At 42.9% G+C, this 23,103-nt stretch overlaps 1 protein-coding gene across 1 annotated transcript in view; it reads right to left on the reverse strand.

Annotated features, from left to right (window-relative positions):
• trappc9 (trafficking protein particle complex subunit 9) overlaps positions 1-22,302 on the reverse strand; it is a 350,071-nt gene extending 327,769 nt beyond the window's left edge. Inside the window, exons 1-8 of the mRNA XM_083770949.1 lie at positions 22,258-22,302; positions 20,327-20,474; positions 17,095-17,552; positions 13,599-13,744; positions 12,111-12,236; positions 11,599-11,625; positions 3,704-3,825; positions 555-680 (exon numbers count right to left, since the gene is read on the reverse strand). Coding sequence (XP_083627075.1) covers positions 555-680; positions 3,704-3,825; positions 11,599-11,625; positions 12,111-12,236; positions 13,599-13,744; positions 17,095-17,552; positions 20,327-20,455 — 1,134 coding nt within the window. The 5' untranslated portion in view covers positions 20,456-20,474; positions 22,258-22,302. The remainder of the gene's footprint in view (positions 1-554; positions 681-3,703; positions 3,826-11,598; positions 11,626-12,110; positions 12,237-13,598; positions 13,745-17,094; positions 17,553-20,326; positions 20,475-22,257) is intronic.
• Between the last annotated feature and the right edge of the window lie 801 nt (positions 22,303-23,103).

The raw sequence follows: 23,103 nt of genomic DNA on the forward strand, positions 1-23,103 counted from the left end.
TTGTTTTTCGTCTTACAAATTGTTTGATCAGCGAAAAACATTGTGTTTTATTGTCATGATGTGTCACAACTCGAGTTGGCTTTGTCAGGTGGCGTAATCGTCTTTAAATAAATACTTTTTGAAAAGTCTGAGGAAAAAGAATGAGGACTTCTGGTTCTAGCGTCGTTGTGTAAGGGGGGGGGTTCGGGGCGTATCTGATCAAATGTATATCAAATCTCCAAATAATGAATCAAGCAACAAAAACGTAGGAACAAAAAAATAACACACTGAAACAGACAAGGTACTCTCATGACATACACACAAGTGAAATTCCCCTTAGACTAGACACCTTCCCCTCAGTCTCTGTAGAGTCCTCAATGAGAAAGCTCTACCTTATTGTCTAACACAATGGTTCCCAAAGTGGGGTCCGGGGACCCCCAGGGGTACTTGAGGGAGTCCCAGGAGGGACTGTGCCACCGTAAAGCAAAGCAAAGTTTGTTGTTTACCCAGGGAAGTGGACTAAGCTGCTTGTTTACAGCTTTTCCACTTTATGTGGGGTGATGCTGAGTACAAACCTGGCCCAGGTTGATGTAGACGGCATTCTGCAGGAACTCTGAGGCCTCCATGGCTCGTTTCTGCATGGCCAACACCCTGACTGCCTTCACGCAGGCCTCCAGCTCGATCACACCCGCATTCTTATACTGCAGGGAGACATGGTGTTACGCACCAGTTAGTCCAGGGGAAACCTCACTGCAAAGTTGAAAATGCTTTTACTTGAACTTCAAGCATAAAGATTACAGAGGTATTACAGAGGTTCTCAATATAAATGGCTCAATAAATACATGATGGAAGTTAATCAACTTTCAAGTATATTGGCAATCATTTATAATATATAACTAGTAGGCAGTATTATATATAGGGTAAGATATTAACCTATTCTGGGCAGGAACCCCTTTTGGTGTTTATAGCATTATGTTATGCTTTAGCTATTGAAAAATAGCAGATCTACAAGGGCATAGCGTGGCACTCGGTGCCACGCTATGTAGCTTGTAGGTCTGCTATTTTGGAAAAATCGTGAAAATGCGGCACAAATCTTGAACTAAAATCTTTGCTTCTGAGGGGTTCCTGGAATAACATATGGGGGTCGGTGGCCAATTACATATCATTTTTGGGGGCCTTGACATTAAATATGGAGCACCACTGACATAATGTATTTCAGAAAACTGTCAGGATTTAGAAGATTTTTTTTTAAATGTCAACGTCAGGCCTAAACGGGTCCTACTAAATTTACTGTACTTTACTTGAGCATTTCCGATTATTCCAATAATTTTACTTTTACTTCACTACATCTCAGAGGCAAATATGTGACCGCTTCTGACCGAGGCCAAGTCATTGACATTTTTGAAATGTATGGTGTGGCTTTCATGTCATATGAAAGCAGGGGATCATAGCTTCAAATTTGAAGATATGGCTTATAGAGTAATGTCTTGCAGAGAAACAGCGAGTTGAGAAAACAGGCTTTAAAAGGTTCACTTCTGTGGAGTAACTTTTGCATAAAAAAGGGGGAAAATTGCACCCAGGAAATACTATGTACGTAAAAGTCCGGAATTTAAATTGAGTAAAAGTACAAAAGTTTTGGCATCAAAATGTACTTAAAGTACCAAAAGTTAAAGTAGTCATTGTGCAGAAATGTCCCATTTCACAAGTGTGTACAAAATCTTTTGAGCTCTACAAGCTCACAATGTGTCGCATCGCAACGCATTGTGAGCATGTAGATCGGCTATTTCCAAATGGACCGATATGTATATAGGACTGAAGTGGTTAATGCATGTTTTGTATGAATAATAATAACAAGTATAAAGTAACTACTGGTAGTAGTAACTAAAGTTGTCAAATAATAGTGTAGTAAAAGTACAGGATTTGTCTCTGAAATGTGTGCGTGCGTGCGTGCGTGTTACCTGTCTGCCACCCCTCCGCCCCACCCGTCTCCTTATTAAAATTCTATTAATATTTCCATGGCCATATGTTGAGTGCGTGTTGAGTAGTAGTTACAGGTAAAAAGGCCAACGGAGGTCACTTTTAAGAAGGCAATTATAATAATGGAGATAAAGCACGTCGAGACTGAACACTCTTGTTGGGTTAATGAGCCATTTTGTTTTGCTGCATTGTTAAGGATTCTTTGATGTTATCTTTTTTGCATCGCCATGTAACTATCGAACTATGGATATATTTCAACCACGTCAGTTTAATGCTGCTTGCTGAGGTCTTTCTGGGAGCTGTTAACCCATTTTGGGCGGGAATCCCTTTTGGTGTTTCAAGCATTCTGTTCTACTTTAGCTATGGGAAAATAGCAGATCTACAAGCTCATAGCGTGGCACCGAGTGCCGCGCTACGAGCTTGTAGGTCTACTATTTTTGAAAAATCGTGAAAATGTGGCGCAAATCTTTGAATACCGGTATATATTCTGTCAGAGCGAACGTTTTCAACTCAAATCTTTGCTTCTGGGGGGTCCCTGGAACAACATATTTTCAGATGGGGGTCGGTGGCTAATTACATATAATTCTGGGGCTCCTTGATATGAAATAGTTTGAGAACAACTGATATAGAAAAATAAGTTTTTCTGAAAACTGTCAGGTTTGTAGAATCTGGTATCAGGTCGAAATGGGTTAACACAGGGCATACTTCTCCAATATTTATTCACATCAGTGCTGCTTTAATGTCTTGTCTGCATAGCATTCAGTAGGATATACTGTACAGCTGCCGTTAGCATTAAACTGCCTACAGGCGCTGTATATATGCAGGCACAGACTACCCCCTGTCCACAGAAAGATAATAAAACACTGCCCCCTGGTGACTATGTTGATTATTACAAGATGGGTGGGACTCACTACTAGCCCACATGACTTACTTGGGGATTTCAGACTTTTGAAATGTCACGGCTCCCACAAAACTAAAACTAACTAAATTTACTGTACTTTACTTGAGCATTTCCGATTATTCCAATAATTTTACTTTTACTTCACTACATCTCAGAGGCAAATATGTGACCGCTTCTGACCGAGGCCAAGTCATTGACATTTTTGAAATGTATGGTGTGGCTTTCATGTCATATGAAAGCAGGGGATCATAGCTTCAAATTTGGAGATATGGCTTATAGAGTAATGTCTTGCAGAGAAACAGCGAGTTGAGAAAACAGGCTTTAAAAGGTTCACTTCTGTGGAGTAACTTTTGCATAAAAAAAGGGGGAAAATTGCACCCAGGAAATACATTAATACGTTAAGAGACCCTTATTTTTGTTTTTGTTGGGTGTGAGTGTGTGTGTGTGTGTGTGTGTGTGTGTGTGTGTGTGGGGGGGGGGGGGGTGTAAGAATGGCAAGTTAATTGAGTTATAGTTGAAGTTATAGTTAAAGTGTAGTTTAGGTAGTACAGTCAAAGGTTATACTAAAAAGGATAACACAACAAAAGGCCCCAGGTCCTGACCCACTGGTTGGGAACCACTGAGTTACAGACCGTCGGGTTGGAAACCTCATGTCCAAAACTGTTACTTTTTAAATGGCAAAAGCAGCAGATGGACAAGCTCAAAACGAGTCGCTGCATTTTGAGCGTGTGACGCTGTAATATGAAGTAGGTAGGACATTATAAAAAAGACAAAAGAATAATGAAAAAACACAAAAAGTTAAGAATATTGAGATGAGAGGTGTGTTGGGCAGCCATGATGCAGTACCTTGCCATAGTAGGAGATGGCCTCTTTGTATTTCTCAATAATGTCCTCTGGGCTCAGGCAGTTCTTGGCTCTTCCAATCTCGGCGCTGGTGTCCGCACTGATACCGTTGGCTGTGAGGGCACCTGCATTAGACAGAGGGAACAACGGCACGCGCCAACTTTAAAGAAATGCCACAGAGATGACCTTCCAACCGGTCTGTTCTGCTGCTGATAGCAGTGCAGAAATGAGGGGGGAAAACGTAGGAATGAAAATAAGGAAGAATTCATAAAGGTGATATCGACGGCCTTCCCTATAAAAGACTCAGGTGAGTGTGCATGCGTGCGTGTACGTGCACACGCAAAAGTATTGTAGTGAATGTCCAGTTATCTGCCCCGAAAGAAATTACTTTTGGGCCAAAAAAGGTCAAAGTCACGAATCACGATCAAGGTCAAAATTACATAATTATATAGGCTATGTCATACCCAACAAATGTAGCGATGTAGAGTGATGAGGATCGGTGCATTGGGATCCTCGTTTATCGAGAAATAAATCAAGTGATGTGATCCTTTGCCATCTGTGTACATGTTACATTGTGCTGTCAAATGGCATCATCATACAAACTGGGCTTAGAATAAGGGGCCGTTCATGCCTAGGACTATAGCTATAAAGATACGGTTTTAACCCATTTAGACCTGAAGGCGATTCTACAAATGTCTTCTAAATTCTGACAGTTTTCTAGAAAAACCCATGTTTGTGTCAGTCGTTCTCAAACATTTTCATGTCAAGGGGGACCCCTGAAATTAAACAGGTTGAGAATCATTGCTAGAGCCGTCAAAATCTTCTTATGGGGGTCCCTGGCATATCTTTTCAAATGGGGATCCGCGGGCTCATTGGTGTCAATTTGGGGGTCCTTGACATGAAAAAGCTTGGGAACCACTGCATTAAAGGATGTGAATCACTGGCTTCTTTAAAAAAATAAAAAAATAAATCTTTCATTGTGATCTCAACTACGCACCCTTCAAGTGTCTTTCATTGCAATCTCAACTACGCATCCTTCAAGTGTCTTTCATTGCGATCTCAACTACGCACCCTTCAAGTGTCTTTCATTGTGATCTCAACTATGCACCCTTCAAGTGTCTTTCATTGTGATCTCAACTATGCACCCTTCAAGTGTCTTTCATTGTGATCTCAACTACGCACCCTTCAAGTGTCTTTCATTGTGATCTCAACTATGCACCCTTCAAGTGTCTTTCATTGTGATCTCAACTACGCACCCTTCAAGTGTCTTTCATTGTGATCTCACCTATGCACCCGTCAAGTTTCATGACACTATCGTGTGAACGGAATCTGTCCACCACAGAGAGACAGACAGGCATATAAACAAACCAAGTACTGAAAACTGCCACCGTGGAAGTATCTTCTGCAATTGGTGTCTCCAGGACCTCATTATGCCACGATGACACACGTGCACGCATACACGCATACACGCGCGCACACATACACAGTTTACCGCCCTGCAGTCATGTTTTTTTTTGTTTTGTTATACTTCCTGCTGTTGCCATCAGGCGAATTGTGCATAAAATAGCGTCATATAAACAGAATCATGCTTGCTTGCATACAGAGAGAAAACAGGATCGTATCGCTGCTTAATGAACGTGAACAGGCATCATTAATGAATAAAAGAAAAACATGTACGCGTTGCCATGCTGAGGAAGCTCACAGAACATATAACGATGCAGTAAACATGCTGTGAGACTTTACAACAAGTCACCAAGAGCACCAAAATAAGTTACACAAATACTACTAGTCCGATGAAGCTGATTTTAACGGTTGGGAAAACAGATGGGGAAGTTTCAGAAGTCAGCCAACAAAACAGCGTCATGTCTGAAGCTCCCCACACTGTTTGACGGTGTTGGCTACGGTTTTCCAGCTCTCAGTTGTGGGTCTATCATCCTCCTTGTTGGCTTCACCGCTCACTTCTTTCCTACCCAGTTTAAATCAGACATGTTCTCCAACATTTTCATGTCAAGGACCTCGCAGATTGATATGCATTCGGCCACGGTTACCCCAACTGAAAGGATGCTGTGCCAGCCTGCTGGGAAGGAGGGGACCCCTGAAAGAAGATTTGTATATATTTTTTACAACGGTTCAAGATTTGAAGAGGATTAAAAATCTACAAGCTCACCACACGCCGCATCGCGACAGTTAAACCTAATGTGATACTAGATTATCAACTCATACTGCAGGCGACCCACTGACGCCTATTCAAGGAACAGTGGTCGTTGGACCCCACTTCGTGGTTTAAATTAAAGCATCGGCTCTCCCGACAAGCAAACAAAACAGGTTGAATGAGTACAGTTTGCGTTTCCAAACCTGCTGACACCATTATGGCCTGTAATTACATTTGTGCTAACTTCTCAAGCAGGCAAAAAGAAATTAGATCTTCAGTTTGAAAACGTTCCAAAAAAGCAAGTTGTAAAAGAAAAGAGCACCTCCTCGAGGCCCAATCTGATTAGAATACAAATTTCAGTGGAGTTTCATTGCCTAGCAACGGAGCGGGGGTCCATAGCAACGACGTGGCGCTGTCACTGTGACGCGTGTGAATAACCCATTTAGATCGGAGTTCCATTCTACAAAGAATGTCTTCTAAACCATGACAGTTTTCAGAAAAACCCTGTCAAGGACCCCAAGAATTATCTGTAATTGGCCGCCGACCCCCATCTGAAAATACGTTGTTCCAGGGACCTCCCCCCCAGAAGCAAAGATTTGACTTAAACGTTCTGAAATATATATTCAAAGATTTGCGACACATTTTCACGATGAGCTTGTAGATCTGCTATTTTTCAATAGCTAAAGTATAACGTAATGCAAAAAAACACCAAAAGGGGTTCCCCGTCCAGAATGGGATAATGATGTTGCTGCAGTGCACATTTCCTGCATCTAACACCACGAGCACCATTCAGTACCATTGATGTAAGGGCTGAAAGCTTGTATGTCAAAAAATACAGATGCGTAATGTTGACATATCCAATTACCTGAGTACTGATTAATTTAATTTGAGTTTTTATTTGTTTTTTGTTAGCCGACATAATTTTTTTTGATTTCCCTGTTTTTTTTCCTCATCATTATTCACCCATTTTTTTTAATCTTCAGGCAATTTCTCAAAATGTACTTAATTTCTAATAATTGTAATTTGTAATCAAACGATAACAATATTGCAATACAAGTTTCCAATAGGGTTTAGCATACACCTGTTCTAATAAATAGTGCATTCTTATTAACCTATTAGGCCTACTGATGTGCATAATATTTGTGCAAATAATGCAAATGTAGTATTTCTATTCAACTTGAGACTCCAAGGAGAGCTTCTCCAGAAGAAAACTGATTGAATTTACTGACTTAATCAAAGGCTTTTTTTCCCCAGCTTCACATCCAAACAAATAAAATCAGCTAAAACCGAAATTTTATTTTAATATCGGTTCATTTTTAAAGGCAGATATTGCCGATTATACCAATAATTACCAATTAATCATGCATACTGTGCCTACCGGGGGAAAAAAAAATACTTTTCAGGAAATGTAAAAAGCACCTGTGCTCCAATAGATCCAATGTAGTTATCATTAAAGTCACAATCTCTTGTTAATACTCTTTATCGTTCAATAATTATAAAACCAATGGACACACTGAGCCAATTTCACTTTCAGATTCCAGACAAATTTGCATTGTGCTCTGTATTCTCAGAAACTACTATATGTTATGTACTTGTATCAGTGAATGCTAAGAGGGTGGTCAAAGTACTCTATGCTACTGTATGTACTTGTATCAGTGAATGCTAAGAGGTTGGTTCGATTCTACAAAATGTCTTCTAAATGAGTTTTCTGGAAAACCTTATGTTTCTATGTCAGTGGTGCTCAAATTATTTCATGTCAAGGACCCAAAAAATATACGTAATTGGCTGCCGACCCCCATCTCAAAATATGTTGTTTCATGGAGGAGAGGCAAAGATTTGTGACCAGATTTGACTGAGAGACTGCCATCGTGCAAATTCCAGCTTTTCACCAGAGGAGAAAAACTTATTTTTTTTTCAAAAATGAGTTAATAGCACAGACTCTTCACATACTAGAGCATGTCTGAAAAAAGTGTCAGAGCTGAAATCGACATGTAAATATCAGGGTTTCCTGCACAATGTTGTTGGCATGGCGCTGCGCCATGCTTGAAATAAATTGTGCCATGCCAAGCTTTTTTTTTTTTTTTTGAGGGGGATAGTGAATCATAGTGTGTGTGTGATATGAAATGTCCAGTACCTCCCCAGTGCCTCCCCCAGTGCCACCCCAGTGTCTGCCCAGTTTCCGCCAAGTGCCTCCCCAGTGTCTCCCCAGTGTCCCCCTGAGTGCCTCCCCACTGCCTCCCCAATGTCTCCCCAGTGGCTGCAGTTTCTCCCCAGTGCCTCCCCAGTGTCTGCCCAGTGCCTCCCCAGTCTCCCCAGTGCCTCCCCAGTGTCTCCCCACTGCCTCCCCAGTGTCTTCCCAGTGTCTCCCCAGTGCCTCCCCAGTGTCTTCCCAATGCCTCCCCAGTGCCCCCCCAGTGTCCCCCCAGTGCCTCCCCAGTGCCTCCCCAGTGCCCGACCAGTGCCCCCCCAGTGTCTCCCCAGTGCCTTCCCAGTGTCTTCCCAGTGCCTCCCCAGTGCCCCCCCAGTGCCTCCCCATGTCTCCCCAGTGCCTCCCCAGTGTCTCCCCAGTGTCTCCCCAGTGCCTGCCCAGTGTCCCCCCAGTGCCTCCCCAGTGCCCCCCCAGTGTCTCCCCAGTGCCCCTGCAGTGCCTCCCCAGTGTCCCCCAGTGTCTCCAATAGCAATACAAGAGCAATAATACAAATTATCTTAATTTATTAATCAAATTCATTAATTAATTAATCAAAATTTTCGCCCAGCACCATGCCAAGGCCTTTTCCTGCAGGAAACACTGAATAGGAAATAAATGCTTAAACATGTAGCTAGGTGTAATGTTAGAGTCCACAGAAGTGAACCTTTCAAGCCTGTTTTCTCAACTCGCTGTTTTCTGCAAGACATTACTCTATAAGCCATATCTCCAAAACTGGTGGGTCAAACTGAACAACCAATATGTCAATTTGAAGCTATGATTCCCTGCTTTCATATGACATGAGAAAACGAAAAAAAAAAAAAATCTAATGGCAGTCTCTCAGTCAAATGTGGTCACATTTGTTAAAAACGTTCGCTGTGAAAGAATATGTATTAAAAGATTTGCAACACATTTTCACGATTTTTCAGAAATAGCAGACCTACAAGCTCGTAGTGCGGCACTCGGTGCCGCGCTATGAGCTTGTAGATCTGCTATTTTCCAATAGTTAAAGTATAACATAATGCTTAAAACAACAAAAAAGGGTTCCCGACCAGAATGGGTTAAATTAAAACGTGTACTGTACCAACTGGGTGCCACTGCCACCTTCTGGCAGAGCATGTGCATGGCAGTCAGACTGAACTCCCATTAAAACACAATCAGTGCCGGAAGTGCATCAAAATAGAAGCTCCGGGGTGCCAGAGTTGTCTGATCGCTTTTACTCTGAAAGCCATGAACCGGAAACACTTTCCTAAAAAAGTTGACTTTACAAAGAGACCTCACATCCCGATCATCTTAATAAAAAAAATTACGCTCCAAAAAACTTTCATATTTTGCGGGAGAGACGGATGAGGAGCAGAAATGAAGGGCCAGCATATCGATCCATTCATCACCACGGAGAGCGCCTTGGATTAGGAGATACGAGACATTCTTTCCGCCGCGCTAACATGGGAGTCAATGACAAGCTAATAATTGCACTGAGCGTTAGCATACGGAAAGCGAAAAGCGAAATGCCAAAAAAATCTGAATATTCTTATCTCGTCGCTGGGACGTCGCTAGGACGTCCACAGACGTCGTAGGCACTAATATTTCGGGATCCTTATGACGGCCTCAGGCGTCATATGAACTGAAACGGTTAAAAAGGTATAGCTCTCCAACCAAACAGACTACTACAGATTAGTGGCAGTTGAATGAAGTCAGGAGATCAGTGGTTTGGAACCAAGTGGCTGAATGCACCAGAGCACTGCAGACACCAACAGACGGCTACTACAAGTAAGACGCGCAAACGCGGGAAGCGAACGCAGCTCGTGTGTGTGTGGTTGTGTGTGTGTGTGTGTGTGTGTGTGTGCTACAGCTGCGCCCTGTGTGTGTGTGTGTGCTACAGCTGCGCCCTCTGGTGGCGGGCGGGTGGTGTCACAGCGGGACAGACACACAGACACACACACACACAGACATGAGCAGCAGGGTCTCATAGTAAGTGGCTCACTGCGTTCGCAATTAGCCTATGGCTTGATGTCTTTTTCCAACAACAAGCCTGCTGCTCTCTATGGTGCTTCCCTACAACTTGCTTCCCTACAACTTGCGACCTGACACAACAGTGTACCCACCGAGCATTTCAACAGCAGATTTTCAGCAACAGATGCTTTGCACCACTTACTGCTGCCGGCGCACACACACGCACACACGCAAGCTTTAATAACCATTTGAGATTTGGGAGAGTCATGGTAGTCCTGATGTGGTCCAGTGATTTTCAGCCCATTTTATTTCAACATTTCAATGAGTTTATGCATTAGGCCATGGACATACGTACAGTATGTACAGGTACAGTCAACAATGAGTTTAATAGGTTGTAGTTAATTGGTTATAATGTGAGAGGTGTAAATGGTAAAGGCATTTATATAGCGCCTTTATCCAAGGCGCTTTACATAGATTACATTCACCCATTCACAAACATTCATACACCGATGGTTGGCGGGAACCATGCAAGGCAACAAACAGCAAATCAAGAGCAATTAGGGGTTCAGTGTCTTGCTCAAGGACACTTGAGCCCCGGGTTCGAACTGGCGACCTTGCGGCTACCATCCAGCCACTCTACCCCTGAGTCACCGCCGCCCCAAGTTTCAACCGGAGGTAGTTTACTGGCCTGGTGAGAGTTCAACTAATGGACAGTTTTGATCTGTGATCATGAACCATGAACGAGAGAGAGAGAGGGAGTTCACTCTACAAAAATCATTTGAGATTTGGTTCAAATGTAAAGTGCAATATAAATAAAATATATTATTATTATTAAAAGGAACAAATGAGAATAGTATATGTCACCAGAAGTAAAAACTGTAGATTTAGAAATGGAAAAAGTAAAACACTGGATTCATTCATGAATGGTTCTGAATGAATCACAAAATAAAATGCAAGCACGCACATACTACAATACATACAGTAAGTACATACTGTTAAGAGGTAAGGGCTGCAAGCAAACGGGCAGGAAACACTTACTACAACTATAGGGGTGTCAGGAAATAAGCGTCGGAAATAATTGATCGATCGATCGACCAAAATGAGAGAATCGAATTGTGAAGATGTCAAATCAAATTGCTATTCGAGCTCTATCGAGAGCTTGAATTACAGCACCTGCAGTTTGATGTGAAGAGTTAAGAGTGCAACACTGCAGTTAACAACATAAAGCTTAGTTTTATGTTAGTTACTTAGTTGACTGGATTCCCACAGTGCTCTATATTAGATCAGATCAGATTAGATATTTTCCACTAGACCAAATCTCTTCTCTAGAAATACAAGCAGAGTGGCTACTTTGCCAAGTTTTCGCCCCCAGCATACAGTAGGGATGCTAGGGCTCAAATGTTTCAATGAAGAGACACAAAAGTAGATTGCGGAAGGATACTTTAAAATACCAGCTTGAGTTGCCTCACCCAAAAGCCTCCGGGATTGAAATTGCATTATTTTCCTTCCGACGAAAGTTATCAATAGAAAATCTAACCGAATCTAAGAAAAAGAAAATCGTGACACCCCTAACTACATCTATGTTGGTTAGTGTGAGACATTCCGTACCTGGGTCAATGAGAACCTCTTGTGCCCCTACAGACAGAGAGAAAGAATGCAGGTTCACTCCATGGCACAAGGCGTTAATGTTAGCAGTGTTAGCAATGTTAGTCCCAAGAGCACACTTCAGTGCTGCCTGCAGCTCCCAAGGGCACTCACCTTGAACCTGAGCAAAAGATATATGGAACAAAAGCTGCAGCCAGGCCATTTTAACCACATTAACCCCGAGCATGTCACTATTTGGGGCAAATTGTCAAAAAGGGCGGATACAGCAGATCTACAAACTCAAAGCACGTCATGAATCCTTGTGAGCATGTAGATCAGCTATTTAACGTACAACAATTTAAAATAGTGGTGAATGAACCTCATTATTTTTTATTTAAAAGCAGTGGGTTTTTGTATAGCCACTGGCAGGCAGGTATTGGATGTATACCCCACTATTTCCCACAAACCAATCAGTCTCTGTATGAAAACTTTTGCTAATTTAACAAATGTTGCTATAGTGCGTGTCTGTGCCTTACCTGGTCTGTGGCGTTTGCCCGCGTCTGCCGACTGGGAGACGCTGGGTTTGCGGCCCGCTGCCTTCCCTGCCGTGCCCCCCGGGTAGTGGAATATGACGGAAGCAGAACACAAGCCCTCTAAAGCGGCTGCATGGGGAGGAGAGGAAAAAAAAAGAGAGAAACTCCATCAGTGAGCCTGTGTGAAAGTGAACCACATGCAGCCTGTCTGTGACACCGAGATCAGAGGAGCTACAGATCACACAGCGATCCACATGGGCTCTGCCGACACGCAGAGAAGTGAATGGGTCGGCGCGGTCGGTGAGGCGGTGTGATCCATGGCACACAGAAGAAGTCATTACCAACAGAACCACCCAACAGATGCTTGTTGTGGTGCAGGCACTGTGAGATGATAATACCTTTACAGTAAAGATTAGGGGTGCAACGATACATTTTAACAGCGATACGATATGTATCACGATGTATGGTTGACGATACGATACATGGACGATGTTGGTTCATTATGGGGATCCGATGCGATACGATTCAATGATTCGAAATCGATACAGTAACCATTTAAAATACAATGACATTATTTTAAACCAAGTAATTAAACCACTCTTTTTCTTTTTTCCTTCAAAAAATGGCTAAATACCACGCACAAAAATATAGTATTGATTTATTTGCATAGCAAAACAATTCGATACCGAACGATACGATACATAGTCAATGTTGCCGTTTTCATTTTTTTAGGAATTCAGCAATCCAGTCAAACCCTATAATAGTCAAACACACAGGCTACATTATTTTTGGCCATAGGCACAAAGGGCGCAACTTTGTAATTGTGCTACTGTTATCTACTACAAATACTATCAACATTGAGTGACTGCAGTTTCTTCCAGGGGTGAAATGTCCCTTTAAGTAATACATGTCAGTACTTATTCCACTGGACCAGTGTTGATTTCGTCTACTAAAACTAAGACGGAAAATGCTTGTCGACTACCTTTTTTCACTGACAAAAACTAAATAGAAACTAAATGAAAACTAAGCTTCGATGACTAAGACTAAATATACTGACAATTTTGTCAACAAATAAAAACTAGACTAAAATGTTAGGAAGGGACTAGTGGACAAGAGATCCAGTATACCGCAAGTCATTTTACACTCGTTTGCATGCTGAAAATAGCAGATCCACAAGCTCACAACGCGTCGCAGAGCGACATGTTGTGAGCTTGTAGATCAGCTATTTTCAGCAAGTGTACAAACATCATTTGGTGGGCATCAAGGCCCACCAAAATACATTTTAGTCGACTAAATCAACTGTAGATTTACTGTAGTCGACTAAAATCTTAGGATATTCAGTCGACTAAAACTAGACTTAACACTAAAACATTCCAGGTGATTAAATGTGACTGAAACTAAATGAAAACTATTGAAGAGAGACTATATGACTAAAACTAAAATCAAAATGTGCTGCCAAAAACAACGCTGCTGCACCGGACAGACACTCACCACCGAGCCAGAGGAAGTCGTTGACGCCCCGCAGCAGCTCCACAGCCATGTGGTAGTGGACCAGGGCATCCTGCAGCATGCCCGCCTGCAGGCACAGGTCTCCCACATGCTTCCTCATCCGGCCCTGGCAGCGCTTCTTATAATGTCTGACAGAGAGGGAGAGGAGAGTCAAAAGACGTCGTCAGACCAAAAGGAAAGGCACTTTGTCCTCAATGGATTCAAATCTCCTTGGATAATGTCGTTTCTTTTTGCATTGTCTTATAAGCACTTTCAATCTGGCGTTCCCCATTTTGGGCATCTCTAAATATAACAGATAGTAGCTATGTATATCTGCTCTAGCACTATTCGTACATGGGGTATATGGGGCTAAAGAAGTAGAAAAGACTTTATTACACACCGCAGGAAGCCTTGAATTGAAAGAGATTCAGGGTTTTTTTGGCACATTCCTAAGCCAATAATTTGATGACCAGCGGAGTCGACTCAAAGAGTATTCTACTGAGTATACTATCCCGTCGACCGATGACCCCGTCATCGAATTGTTGGCTTAAAATCTCCATGAACGTAAGGCTTCATGGGGTGTGTAATTGATTTTCTAGGGTGTAGTACTCCTTTAAGTTGTAAACTATCCCCGCCTCCAATACTTAAGGTGTCGTGTAAAGCACTTTGAATTGCCTCGTTGTTGAAATGTGCTATACTTGAACTTGCTTTGCTTAATATTATGCACAATATGATGGCATACATTCTTCTCACTGCCCTGAACAGATCGAGCCTGCCCTTTTTATATGGTATTAACTTTCCCCTACGCGTGAGTGACCTGTACAAAAAAAACCTGCCCGTGGCCTTCCTGCCATGAATGTCACTTCATATCTTGCCAGGGTGCCAACGGAACGGAGTGAATCTTATCAGTTAGCTACAGGAGGGGATGTGTACTATACTTTAGGGTGGGGGAGGGACAAGCACAGGGGGGGGGGGGGGGGGGAACAGAACAAATCCATTGGTCTGACCTAGACAATAACACAGGGAACTCAAAACAGACTGAAAGGGGGTAGAAATAGTTTCTATAGGGACAATACAGTGTCTGTCTACTAGCATCTGAGCGACTGGGAAGGTCAAGAACGGACAATAATGTGGCTCTGCAGGTGACCTTTCAAACAAGAAATAAATTAAATGGATTTGATCAATTTCTTACTTTCTCACTTAAGACAGTGGTTCTTAAAAGTGGGGTTCAGGGACCCTCAGGGTTCATTGAGGGGGTTCCAAATGTACCCTTAACCGGTCTGTAACTGAGAGTTATGGTGGGGTCCTTGAAAAAGTTTGAGAACCACTGATGTAAAATAATATGAATTATGAAATAGATTATAATCTGGGAGGTACAGTACGTAGGAAATCTACAGCAAAGACCTACGTCAGATCAATAGCCAAAAGAACGTGTCCGTTCATTAAACATTAGCATTCATATTGTGCCATCATCAGACATGGATGTCATTATCAAATTCATGTTTCCATGAGTAGGTGCAAATGCTGTGCCAAGCTGAAAGGTAATGCCATGTTCCCATGAATAATGATGACATGAGATCCATGTAGCCCAGTGGTTCTCCCCATGGGGTCCTTGAGGGGGGGTTCCAGCGGGTCCCCAGCTAAATTGTTAGAAACCAAATTGAAAACTAAAGAAAGTTTGAGAACCACTGATTTTCTCCTGCTGCTAGATCAAATCAAACCGCCAGTCAAATACTAAACCTTCCCAATCCCTGATATCCACAGGTTTCCCCACCCGAGAGCCTAAAACTAAACCTCCGTTGCATGGATTGTGCCATCATGTGCTCCGCAGGTTCAAACCATCAAACGGCCTCAAGGGTCTCAAGAGACATAAATTTGCATTGTAATCAGGGTGCGAGTATGCAAATAATATGCAGCACACAGCTTTACTGTATGTATCTACTGTACCTAGAAGAAAGGCTGTGCATGCTAGATGAGGTAGGAAGGACGTGACTTATAGCAACGATTTGTGCAGAGCCTGTTCGAAAGAATATTATGGAAAAATGCTGCACAGATGGTGTGAAATGTGTCAGAAGAGATTTCATATTCACCTCGCTGTGGTAGTGTTCACCGTTAGACATATATAAAGATGTCAGTGGTGTGTTGCCGGTGTTACACTATTCTATGGAAAATATGAATGCTGGGTTATAGTCCATTATTTAAAAAATGAAATAAGTACACATAGATATGGTTGCTTACTTTTGAGTGTGCGACAAATACGTTATTGAATGATGTTAGGCCTAATAAAATAAAACAATAATCAAGCTGCCTGCAGTAGAAGATCAACCTAAAAAAGTACCCTCACAATCTATAATAGCCTATAAATAACTAGGCAACTTCCGGCCTCAAAAACATTACGATTCATGCTTGTATTTGAACCATTTTGGGTATATGTCATTATAGGTGAAAATGTCTTCACCGTTTTATATAAAAAAGAAGAAAATCTACAGGCTCACAACGTGTCAAATCAAGCTAGTGGATCGGCTATTCACACAGCACGACCACCATCATACGACGAAGCATGCCACAGGGCTTAAGTGGTTTAATCAAACCCGGGTAAGAGTGATGAGCTTGTCTTTTCAATCAGGAGCGCATGGTGTGCACAAGAGCAGGGAAGTTGGGGTTTGACTTTGGAGCAGGGCTGAAGCCGATGAGACTGCTGCTACAGCTCTTAAACTAAAGCCATGTGTGTCGACAACAGCTCACCTTTTTACACCCAACAATAAACTCACAGGACAGTGGTATGAAAGAAAAACAAAAAGAAGAAAGAAAGACAAATAAACAAAACAAAGAAATATGAGTAAAAAGGAACAAAAATCAACACAGACAGCTTTTTGAGCTGGAAGATTTTTGACACTCGTGTAATGGGCTCCTTGAATGCATATAGAGACAGTAGACACATGAGAAACGACAATTTTTACATAATGCAAAAACATCATCGGCCTACTTGATGGCCGCACTAGGGCTGGGCAATATGTCTATATGATATTGATATTGTGAAATGAGACCAGATACCGTCTGGGATTTTGGATATCATAATACCGTGTGATATGGCGTATAAGTGTTCAGGTTAAGCCTTAAACATTTGTCCAAAGTAGCACAAATCAGCTATTTTCGAATACTTGGGAAAATGTTAAAAGAAAATGTATGTTATAGTCTCAATATCGATAATTGAGGTATTTCATCAAATATATTGTGTTTATTTGTCCATATCCCCCAGCCCTAGGCCACAGTGGAAATTCCAAAATTCATGGCCGATTTATACTTAGTTGCATGGCAGTGTCACACACGAAAATAGCGGATTTTCAAGTTTGTACATTAGCTTATTTTCCCGACCCACTGTTTGGGAACCAGAGCTCTATAGAGCCCTGAGGTACTCCTGGCTCTCAGTAATATATGGGTTTAAGTTGTTAAACTAAAGATGTTTAGCGCTCCGCCATCAAAAAGAAAACCAACTCACCTGCTGTCGGTGTCCAGCCCTACGAAGTCCTTCTTCTCGAACGGCACGCAGAGCAGCGGGATCTTGTCCCCGGACTTGTCCGTGGCGCGGTCCAGCCGCTTGGACTCCAGGACGATGAAGATGGACTCCACGAAGTCCTCCACCCTCTTCTCCACGTCGGGACACTCGTCGTCGAAGTCCGGGTAGAACGCCACGTCCGTGCGCTGCTGCTCGGCGATCTCGCCGCCAAGCCCGAACACCAGCAGGCGCGAGTCGTACAGCGTGGCGCCGTACAGCTCCTTCTGTGCGTGGAAGCGCTCCGCCGTCAGCGGCCAGTCGGCGGCCGAGGCGCAGCTGGTGACGGCCACGAGGCCCACCACCTTGCGGTGCGTCTGGAAGTCCCCCCACTCGTTGTTCTCGGGCAGGTAGTGGTGGCGGTAGCGGATGTACATGAGGCGCTGCGAGTCCCTCACGCTCACCTGCGGTGGGGCGGAGCAATAAGATCAGAACTAATCGATTGAATAGTTTGTTTTATTGAGACCTGAGACCAGGTTCTCTGAAAAAACCTATGTTTCCATGTCAGTGGTTCTCAAACTATTTCATGACAAGGACCACAAAAATGATATGCAATTGGCCGCCAACCCCCATCTGAAAAGAATTTGTCCCAGGGACCCTCCTAGAACATTTTCACATTTTAAAAATAGATCTACAAGTATATATATTGTTTATCTGCTATTTTTCAATAGCTAAAGTGTAAAATAATGGTTAAAGCTAAGGTGACACAGATGTGTTAAAGGAAAGACTATCCCTATTTTTGGCTTAATTGTTAGAAAAAGTGAAATAGTGGAAATGTCAGATCTACAAGCACAAACATTTGATATATTCATATTTTTGCAAGACACCGTTGTGCTATGAAGTAGAACATATGGTTGCTTAATCGATTTGTTGAAATTAATCTAAATATGTGTCGCAAGGTGTAACAGTGGTAAAGTGGTATGGGTTGTGGGTTCAATTCCACCGTGGTGCATTCGCCTTTGTCGACACTCTACGTCCTCCCGGCGGGGGCCCCTCAGTGGCATGCAAGTCATTGGATACAACAGCAGTGACAACTAGAAAAAGTGCCCTTCCGGGCACAGGTCTCCACCAGGTTATCCACAGATCCGTGCAGTTAGAGGTAAAAACACTTTTCGGCCAGTTATAGCGCCACCTTGAGGCTGAGTTGAAATTGTTCATGTGGCATTTCGTCCTCGGCCTAGTGGGAATGTGGGTGCACAATTTCACGGAAATCACGCGATGTGTTCATGATTTGCAGCATTTTGTTTGAAACTGAGCACTCCTGTGAACTTTGGAAGCCAATCTTAACCAATCAGGATGGAGTCTGATAAATCTGAAAGAGCCGTTTCGTTGAATGGCTCTAGAGAGACTGTGTACCAATTTGCGTGATGTTTGGACAAAATCTGTAGGTGTACTGTGCAAAAACTTGTTTTGCACAAAGCGGCCTCCTGGTGGCGCTATAACAGGCCGTTCTGGAAAGTTTGGGGCAGAGGTTCATGGTTGGCATCCAGGGAGTGTGTGTGCAAAATATGGCATCGAAAAACTTGTTTTGCACAAAGCGGCCTCCTGGTGGCGCTATAACAGGCCGTTCTGGAAAGTTTGGGGCAGAGGTTCATGGTTGGCATCCAGGGAGTGTGTGTGCAAAATATGGCATCGCCCGGGTTAACGGTGGCCGAGATTAGCTGTTCACGGACACACGGACGGACGGACGGAGTGCAAAACATACTCTCCCCACATGCCTTCGGCCTGGTGGAGACAAAAACAAATGTGTGTGGGGAAGAATTAATTGGCATAACCACTACAATGGGTGGGAAAAGGGGTAAAAAGCACACTAAAACTAGAAAAAGTGCCCTTCCGGGCACAGGTCTCCACCAGGTTATCCACAGATCCGTGCAGTTAGAGGTAAAAACACTTTTCGGCCAGTTATAGCGCCACCTTGAGGCTGAGTTGAAATTGTTCATGTGGCATTTCGTCCTCGGCCTAGTGGGAATGTGGGTGCACAATTTCACGGAAATCACGCGATGTGTTCATGATTTGCAGCATTTTGTTTGAAACTGAGCACTCCTGTGAACTTTGGAAGCCAATCTTAACCAATCAGGATGGAGTCTGATAAATCTGAAAGACCCGTTTGGTTGAATGGCTCTAGAGAGACTGTGTACCAATTTGCGTGATGTTTGGACAAAATCTGTAGGTGTACTGTGCAAAAACTTGTTTTGCACAAAGCGGCCTCCTGGTGGCGCTATAACAGGCCGTTCTGGAAAGTTTGGGGCAGAGGTTCATGGTTGGCATCCAGGGAGTGTGTGTGCAAAATATGGCATCGACCGGGTTAACGGTGGCCGAGATTAGCTGTTCACGGACACACGGACGGACACACGGACGGACGGACGGACGGACGGACACGCGGACGGACGGAGTGCAAAACATACTCTCCCCACATGCCTTCGGCCTGGTGGAGACAATAAAATAGATAAATGTATTTAAATACATGCTTTGGGTTAGTGGTTGTGCCCCGCATTGCACTCATTGGTTACCGTTTCTTGGTTGGACAAAAAGCCTCTCTCTCCATCCACCACCATTGAAATAACGTGTTTTTCGGTTGCTTCATATTGATATCCTATTCCTGTGTATCCAATTCTAATTTTAAACTTGGTGTCTCAGGTGCAGTACAGTGACTGACTCGACTGAGCATATCATAGGAACATCTAAGGGTCAGTACAGTGACTGGGCATATCATAGGAACATCTAAGGGTCAGTACAGTGACTGAGCATATCATAGGAACATCTAAGGGTCAGTACAGTGACTGAGCATATCATAGGAACATCTCAGGTGCAGTACAGTGACTGGGCATATCATAGGAACATATCAGGTGCAGTACAGTGACTGGGCATATCATAGGAACATATCAGGTGCAGTACAGTGACTGGGCATATCATAGGAACATCTCAGGTGCAGTACAGTGACTGGGCATATCGTAGGAACATCTAAGGGTCAGTACAGTGACTGGGCATATCGTAGGAACATCTCAGGTGCAGTACAGTGACTGGGCATATTGTGTTGTTTTAGCAAATGCATCAACACCCATAAGGGCAGAACAAGCCTGCTGGTTAGTCAGTCAGGGACCGATCGGAAGGCTGACAATGGGTCAATTGAAAACGTTATCGATAGAATAATCTCTACGAATATAAATGGATAGTTGACCTGGCAGACGCTGGCGATGCGCTTGTAGATCTTGAAGAAGTGCTCCTCGGGCACGACACCCACCGGCTGGACCACCACCAGGACCGTCTGGTGGTCCTCGGCACACTGCATGTAGTCCGGGACGCTCATGTCCTCGTGTGCTTCAACTCTGATGGAAAACACACAGACAAATGGGATAGAAAGGGTTAATATTCTGTGAAGGCTGTGTGAAATATTAGAGGTGCAGCGGTTAATTAAACGCAATAATTGATTAGTAATCAATCGCTACAGTATAAAATATAACTTATGTGGTTAATCGATGCATCGATTAACTATATTATAGTAATTTAAAAAGTAATTAATAGAATATTATTCACTAAAAAAAATTATCAATGGTTGAGACATAGGAGGGGCCCGGACAGGAGTCAACCCACAGAGCCTAGTCCTTCCAAGGGCCAGAATCTACTCCCTAGCCCACCCGGTCTGTGTCGAAGTGTCCCTGAGCAAAAAACCTTCTTCGAGTTTGATGCTATATCAACTACATTTGCTAGGAACCCCCTGGAAAATGTCTCTCTACATCAGCCACTGGAGTGGTGCAGTAAAACATTGCCCATATCTTGCTGTATTGAGTTTTCACAGTTTTTTTGGACCAGTCTACCAAAACAAACAGTAAACACCAATTAAAAAATGCAGCAGGTATAACAGTACTCGAAGTACTCACACTACTCAGTCATGTGGCTAGCCCCTTTCGGGACCCTACGTAAAACTTTTTTGATATTTTGTTTAGTTTTACGTTGGGTCCCTGCTCGCTAGTGTATTTTCGTATGGAAATTCCTAAATGCGGATGTGGAGATTCTCTCTAAAATAGGACCCGCGGCATGTGACGCCATTATTTTCCTTGAGTTATTCTGAATTTGGTAACTTTAAGTAGCTATACATCCCGGTGCGAATATCTCCTGTGGCGCGGAAGCCGTTAAGTATTTTTAATCTTTGTTTGACCGATTTGGTCGCTTTATTTCTTCTTGTTTGTTTACCGTTTATTGTACCGCCTCCCGGTGTGCGGTTGGCTTGTGAGGCTACGTCCCTGCCTCTGATCTGCTGTGTCATAGCTATAGCGCCACTAGCTAGCCAGATAGGCGGTACAATGAGGTGTCAATAAACAAGAAGAATCCAAGCTTCCAAATCGGGCAAACATATATTAAAAATACTTAACGGCTTCCGCGCCACAGGAGATATTCGCACCGGGATGTATAGCTACTTAAAGTTACCGAATTCAGAATAACTCAAGGAAAATAATGGCGTCACATGCCGCGGGGAGGCGTTTTAACATGTAAACATGAGCCAGTAAATGTTTTAATCAGGTGGCATGGACGACGTGGAACAGGACCCAATGCACTGGGTCGAACAAATGTCAGAAACTTCAGTAGCATTTGGGTTCTGCTTGGAGGGCTATCATGTGGCATGCATGATGATGTTATTATGGTGGGTAAAATGTATATAGTTTTATTATGTATTAAACACGGGGCAAGTTGCATGCAATGGCTTTAAAATGTGAGTAGGCAGAACAGAAAAATATTCACAACCCACGTCAGCTGTTGTCTGCGCACACCTGCAGCCATGACGTATAAGGCCATTCATAAAAACAACAGTGTACTGTACAGAGAGAGACGCACACCAGAACACAGCTGCATGTCTCTCAAATCATTATGACTATAATGTGTCATGTAATTAGGACTAACCATTGTAACCATGGGACTAATTAACATCCAGAGCATACTGTAGCGTTAGCTTAGCTGACAGCTTTAAACTGTCTAAAGGTTTTAAATGGCATTTAGCACGCTCGTTGAGCGCAGCCAGCCAGAGATATGTACGGGAGCTCCGTACGCAGCTTAATTAATTTATCCGTGAGTGTTACCAATGTGTAAAAATGTGTTTAATTCAGTCATTTTTACCTGAACAGGCAAGCTGTCAAATGCTCAGAGCTTCCTCCTTGTTTATTGTTTATATTCTTCTACTACCGGTTTAAGGAGGTTCTTCTTCAATGGTGCTCAATGAGCGCTCCCTATAGACGGAATTAGGTACAGCCGGTATCAATTTATAACTATGGGTAGTTCTCAAAACTTTTCATACATTTTCATATATATATATATATATATATATATATATATATATATATATATATATATATATATATATATATCAAAAAGAGAAAAACCTTCCAAGGAAGGGACTGCACACTTATTTATTAGCAATATATATATATATATATATATATATATATATATATATATATTGCTAATAAATTCTCTTGGCAATAAAAATGCATGGTGTGGTGGGCTGGCCTGCAGGTGGGGGGCTCAGAGTTAAATTAACAGTGATTTTACAATATAAATTGGGGGTCCCAGAGATATAAATGCCATTAAATGGGGGTCCGTATACTAATGCATGTCAAACTGGGGGTCCTTGAAATGAAAATGGTTGAAAATCACTGTTAGAGCCGTAAAATATCTTCTCTTTTATTTTGGGGGTCCTTGGCATATATTTTCAAATGGGGGTCCGCGGGCTGATTATAGTGTCAATTTGGGGGTCCTTGACATGAAATAGTTTGGGAACCACTGGGCTATGCAAGCCAGTCTCCAGCTACAGTCATGGGTGGGTAGCTAAATGTTTATATGTCTGTTGATTGGAGGGGCCTAAGACTTTATACAATATACATGCAGTGAGTGCACTGTGTGCTGTTCAACTGACAGCCGCTGTTAGTCCTAATAGTCCGGTAGCCGAGGTGGACGGGTGGGAAA

The sequence above is a fragment of the Protomyctophum parallelum genome, assembly GCF_964188405.1.
Source record: "Protomyctophum parallelum genome assembly, chromosome: 1".
Lineage (NCBI taxonomy): Eukaryota > Metazoa > Chordata > Actinopteri > Myctophiformes > Myctophidae > Protomyctophum > Protomyctophum parallelum.